General features: G+C 38.5%; 1 protein-coding gene across 2 annotated transcripts in view; it reads left to right on the top strand.

The window, feature by feature from the left end:
- LOC101853834 (retinoblastoma-binding protein 5 homolog) overlaps positions 1–5,853 on the top strand; it is a 30,355-nt gene that overhangs the window by 16,304 nt on the left and 8,198 nt on the right. The window contains exons 8-13 of one of the 2 annotated variants that reach the window (XM_005112669.3): positions 105–258; positions 755–826; positions 988–1,105; positions 1,423–1,489; positions 1,939–2,029; positions 3,713–3,763. In XM_005112669.3, the coding sequence (XP_005112726.1) occupies positions 105–258; positions 755–826; positions 988–1,105; positions 1,423–1,489; positions 1,939–2,029; positions 3,713–3,763 (553 nt within the window). The remainder of the gene's footprint in view (positions 1–104; positions 259–754; positions 827–987; positions 1,106–1,422; positions 1,490–1,938; positions 2,030–3,712; positions 3,764–5,853) is intronic. The other variant, XM_005112670.3, reaches the window with a different exon arrangement.

Genomic DNA, 5,853 nt, shown 5'->3' with positions numbered 1-5,853 from the left:
CCCCCCCCAGAACTCTGTGGAAGAAGTGTTGTCTGTCTCCTTCCCTCCTTCCCTCCCTCTCTCTCTCTCTCTCACTTTGTCGTTTTTCCTCCTGTCCCCCCCAGAACTCTGTGGAAGAAGTGTTGTTTCTCTGGTGACGGTGAGTACATAGTGGCCGGCTCAGCCCGCCAGCACTCGCTCTACATCTGGGAGAAGGCCGTGGGGAACCTGGTCAAGATCCTGCACGGAACCAAGGGGGAGCTGTTGCTGGATGTCGTGGTGGGTCATCATCATTATCATTGTTGTCATTGTCATCATCATCATCATTGTCATCATCACTGTTGTCATCATCATCATTGTTGCCTTCTTTTCTATCAAACACCCATTGTCTTGATCTCCCCTCTTTCTTTTTTGTGTTTGTTACTCTCTTGTAACACCTCTAATCTTCGGCACTTATATGACCTTGTTTTGACATGTGCCGTAAAACTTTTACTGAAACTAAACTATTCGTTGTTGCCTTCGTTGTCATCACCATTATCGTCATCATCATCATCATTTTTACCATCATCAATATCAATATTATCACCATCATCATCGTCATTATCATCATAATCATCATCCTTTCAGGCTTGCCAACTGTTCCAAATTTACATTGGTTTACTGAAAAATTATTCAATACTTGTTTTCTCGTGCTCCATTTTTTTCCTGCTACAAAGATAATGATGATGTTGATAATGACGATGATGATTTCCTTTTTCTTGCATGTCCTTTCTAGTGGCATCCTGTCCGTCCAATCATCGCATCCATATCCAGCGGCCTCGTCTCTATCTGGGCACAGAACCAAGTGGTGAGTTGTAGGGGAAAGTGGCCAATCAACTGGGATGGGTGCCTGTTCTGAACTTTTTTCCGTTATTACTCTAAGAATAGGAATTAGCACTGAACTTTTTTAGTTTGTTATTCTGAGAATAAAAATAGACTCTGAACTTTTTTCCGTTGTTCTGTGTTCAGGAAAACTGGAGCGCCTTCGCCCCCGACTTCAAAGAGCTGGATGAGAACGTGGAGTACGAGGAGAGAGAGTCGGAGTTTGACCTGGAGGACGAGGACAAAGAGAAGGAAGAGAGCAAAGGTAAGAGAGTAAACTTCACAGCGATGTTTGCGGAATGCAAACAGTGGGTGGTTGGCGGGTGCTCTGGTGTGGTTTGCTTCTTCTTTCCTATCAAACATCTATTCTATCGTCTTTATCTCCCCTCCTTTTTTGTGTTTGTTACTCTCTTGTTGCACCTCTAATCTTCGGCACTTATATGACCTTATTGTGTTGCAAGTGCCGTAAAACTTTTACTAAAAGTAAAACTTACTTCTTCCATGTACTATATGATCATATTTGTGTGGATGTGCTTCTCTTTACTCAAACTCAAAAGCGTTTTGTTTTCTCTCCCTCCTCAGCACCGGTGGAGGAAGACGTGGAAGTCGACGTCTCGACGATTGAGCCAATCCAAGCCTTTGTCAGCAGGTGAGAGGGAGGGCTGGGGCCATTTGCAAAGATGCCGAATTTCTGGATAAATCCGGAATTGAAATTTCTGGATACGTTTGGAAATTGAAATTTCTGTAACTGTACGCACTCTTCTTGCTGATAGATATATTTATGTATTTTAAAATCTCTTTGTGCATGTCATATTGAGCTTTGAGTTTAAATAATCTAGAAGCTAAATATAATATATCAAGCAGTATGGTCTTTAAATTTTGAGTCCTACTGCGTGCTTTTTCCCCGTAGTCTGAAAAATTCCTGATTTTTTTCCGTATTTATCGTCTTTATCTCCCCTCCTTCTTTTTTGTATGTTACTCTCTTGTAACACCGTGAAACTTTTTCTAAACTAAAAACTAAACTCCAACTAAAAGAGCTATAACTTGTATTCTTTCGCACATTTGAATTCTTTTTTTTAATAAAAAAAAATTTCTCAGTGACGAAGACGAAGAGGACGCGAACGCTCTCCTGTTTCTGCCTGTGTCTCCGGAGGTGGAGGAGCCAGAGGACGGGTGGCAGGGAGAGAATGTGAGTAGTTTTGGTTTTGGTTTTTTAGTTGGTTGGTTTTGGTTTTTTGTTTGTGATGTGGTCGTTTTTGTCTTGTATATGTACACACACACACACTTACGCGCGTGCGTACACATACCAACACTGGTGCACACACACAGTTGGTGGTTGGCGGGTGCTCTGGTGTTGTTTTGTTTTGTTATGTGGTCGGTTTTGTGTCGTATATATACACACACAAACACACACACACACACACATACGCACACACACACACATGACACACACACATGTACATACACTCGCAAAAACTCCAGTCACAGATAGATAAACACACACACACGTTGATATAATAGTATGCAGCAACATATGAAATTTTCCTCTCCTATCTCTTGCATGGGTGTTTTGACGGTGTCTACTGCCCTGACTGCTTGTGTGTTTCGTTTTCTCTTGTTCATCCAGGTTACTTGCCACTAGTTGTAAATTATTTTCTCGTTGTGAAGTAAACTACATGCATGGGTGGTTGGCGGGTGCTCTGGTGTGGTTTGCTCCTTCTTTCCTGTAAAGAAGACCTATCGTCTTTATCTCCCCTTCTTCTTTATTGTGTTTGTTGCTCTCTTGTAACACCTCTAATCTTCGACACTTATATGACCTTATTGTGTTGCAAGCGCCGTAAAACCTCAACAAAAACTAAACTATCTCCCCTCCTTTTTTGTGTTGGTTACTCTCTTGTAACACCTCTAATCTTCTGGTGCTCTTATGACCTTATTGTGTTGCAAGTGCCGTAAAACTCTTACTAAAAGTAAACTGACTGCATGCAGTCTGTTGGTTGCTCCATTGGTTTCACTTAGCACAGACCACAGTTTTGAGTCACATTCGATATGTTCTTAGCAAACTCAAGCATTGGCCTGAAGGTATGTTTCCGGAGGACTTCACGGCTGAAATTGGTTGAGGGTTTTGGTAACTTTTAAAAGAGGAAAAATTGGATGGAGAGATTGCATTCTAAATGTATCATCCTTAAGTTATGAATGTGTGCTCATTTGTTTATTTATTTATTTACTTATTCATTTATTTATTTATGTATTTTTAAAATTTATCCATTTGTTTATTTATTTATTTACTTATTCATTTATTTATTTATGTATTTTTTAAATTTATCCATTTGTTTATTTATTTATTTACTTATTCATTTATTTATTTTGCTTATTATCTTAAGACTGATCCTCCTCCTTGCACACTCTGTGTGTGCTTTCCGTGGAATTTAAAAGAGCCAAAAAACCCAGCAGACTGTTTTAGTGTTTTTGTGAACACTTTTCAGGGGGTGGGAGTGAGGGGGGGGGGGGGGGGGCAGGAGGATTTCTGACCTGCATGTGAACGCCTTTAAGACAGGCTCATTTCTCCTCAGCACTCTGTGGTCATCCTGGACAATTATTTTGACTGTATACTTGTGTACTCTGTTTTTGTAGGAATGTTTTTGTTTCGTCGATTGACTGAATGTAAAAACTGCATGTCCTGTTGTACTTTTTATGGACCTTTAGTTTGTGCTCATATGCTATTCTTTTTTTTTTTCTTTCTTTTTTCTTTTTTTTTTGGGGGGGGTGGGGTCGTGCTTTTTTCTGTTTGAACTCTTATGTTTTGTCTGCATTTAAAAGAGAATTTTCCTCGTTTTATTTTGAGTATTTCCTCTCTCATGTTGTGATTTTCTAGCAGCAGAAACGTCCTCCTCCTCCTCCCTCTTCGGCCGTGTCGAGGATATCGGTAAATTGTTGTCCGTGTCCCGTTCTCACACCCTTTTTTTTTTTGGTTGTTTGTTTGTTTTGGATCAGCAAATCCTCATCAAATAAATTATGTGCACCGTGCAGAATTGAGAGGGGCTGATTTTCCGGATAAATCCGGAACTCTGGATTAATCCAGAAATCCGGATTGATGAAGTTGTTCACTGTTTGTAATTAACTCCTGTGTATAGATTTACTATTTATATTGAAATCTCTATTTTAGCTAGTCAAATTGCTCTTTTTATTGCATAAAATAAAAATAGTTTTGACACAAGATGTATTAGACAATATGATCCTTAAATTTGGAGTAAATTGGAGTCCCCGCATGCACGTGTGCAATGGGTTCGAAAAGTTCCGGATTGTATTTTTTTAATTTTTAAAAATTTATTTTATTTTGTTTTAAAACTAGGTTGGTTTGTTTGTTTTTTTGTTGTTGTTTTTTTGGGGGGTTGCCAGTTGGCACCTTTGATAATTTTATGGATCCGTGCATACTTATCATAATTCATCGTTTCGTCGATCCATCTTGTGCGTAACTTTACTGTATCTAATGCCCGGGAGTTATTTGGTCCTTTCTCAGTTGTTCTGCACAGTGCATTATAATGACATTGGATGAGCTGATCCATGGATGATAAATCTGTACCGTGCATAACCTCCATGGATAAGGTGCACTAGGAACTCTAAGTCTTTGTGGTGCATAATTTCTTTGAATGATTAAGTAAAATTTGTACCATATTATTTACTGAGAATTATACAAAGAATGTTTGTCTGTCCTTTTGGTTAATTTGTTGGCCAAGTTGGTGGTGTGTCCGTTGGTTGTTTTTTTTAGCACACACATGACCAAAATCATGTGGATAGTGCTGTAAAACATCTACTCTTAGTCAATAAATCCTTGAATGAGATCATTCGTAGTCGTCACGTATGGACTGTTATACAGAGGATTGTTGATTTATTTGAGCTCATTCATATTAATCATGAGTCTATATTCAGCTTTCTCCTGCTACTGCTAGAAAGAAGCGCTCAAGCAGCATTTTGACACTATTTTTTTATTGAAGCTGAAATATGAATATACTTTTCTTTTGTTTTAGTTGAGGTGTTATTGCGAGCGCCGTTAAACCTCGACTGAAGCTAAGGAAAATTATATTTTGGCCTAACCTAAACTAGACTAAGTTATGGTTTTGCAGCTTTAGAGATAGATTCTACTCATGTTTTAAGAAATAACCATGGCTACGAAGTTCTCAAATTTGGTTTAAATTTTAACCAAACCTTTGCTTAGTATTGCGCAGTGCTTGTCAGCCAATTGGGCGATTTAGTAATTTGGTAAGTTTGGTGGGCGATTTGGTAAGTTTGGTGGGCGATTTGGTACATTTTGGTGTGCGATTTGGTAATTTTGGCAGGCGGTGGGGATCCACCCAGGTAGTGATAGATAGTGATTTATTTAACACCGCACTTGAAAATACAATTAATGTCATGAGTTTTTGAGGCTGGGTTTTTTTTTTTTTTGGGGGGGGGGGGGGGGTGTGTCATTCAAAAAATTATTTGTTTTTTTCTATTTACACAACAAGCACTTTTCACGAGAATCCGTGTAGCTTACAATGCATTTCAGCTTCTTTCTTCATAAGCACAGCGAATTTTGCTTCCATGTCACTTTTTTCTTTAAACTATTATTTTTTTGGTGGAAAAAATCAGGAGTCTCTTCCCAGACTTCTTTATTGTGTGGCATTGTGTGTTCTGGAATGAGGTCTTGTAGAACTCATGACAGGTTTTGGGGGCATTTTTGTCTGAAGGTTTGAGTGGTCGAGTTACGCTAAATACGCTTTTGTTTGAATTTCAGCAAACTTTTGTCTGTTTTGCTACTTTCTAGTATATCTCTATAAAGGGCGAATGAACTTATGATTATTATCATTTTTATTTTTTTTGCCTTTCCCATTTCTATCAACTGGTGCTTCTGTGTTTTGTAGAAACAACAACAGCAAAACTGTGCAGCTTTTTGGATTTGAAAATTAAGTGTTAGAATTATTGTAAACCCATAAGAGAAATGTTATTATATGCAATATATAGATAGATAGATATATA

Source organism: Aplysia californica, unplaced genomic scaffold (genome assembly GCF_000002075.1).
Source record: "Aplysia californica isolate F4 #8 unplaced genomic scaffold, AplCal3.0 scaffold01359, whole genome shotgun sequence".
Classification (NCBI taxonomy): Eukaryota; Metazoa; Mollusca; class Gastropoda; order Aplysiida; family Aplysiidae; genus Aplysia; species Aplysia californica.
This window is presented reverse-complemented; position numbering and strand designations above follow the sequence as displayed.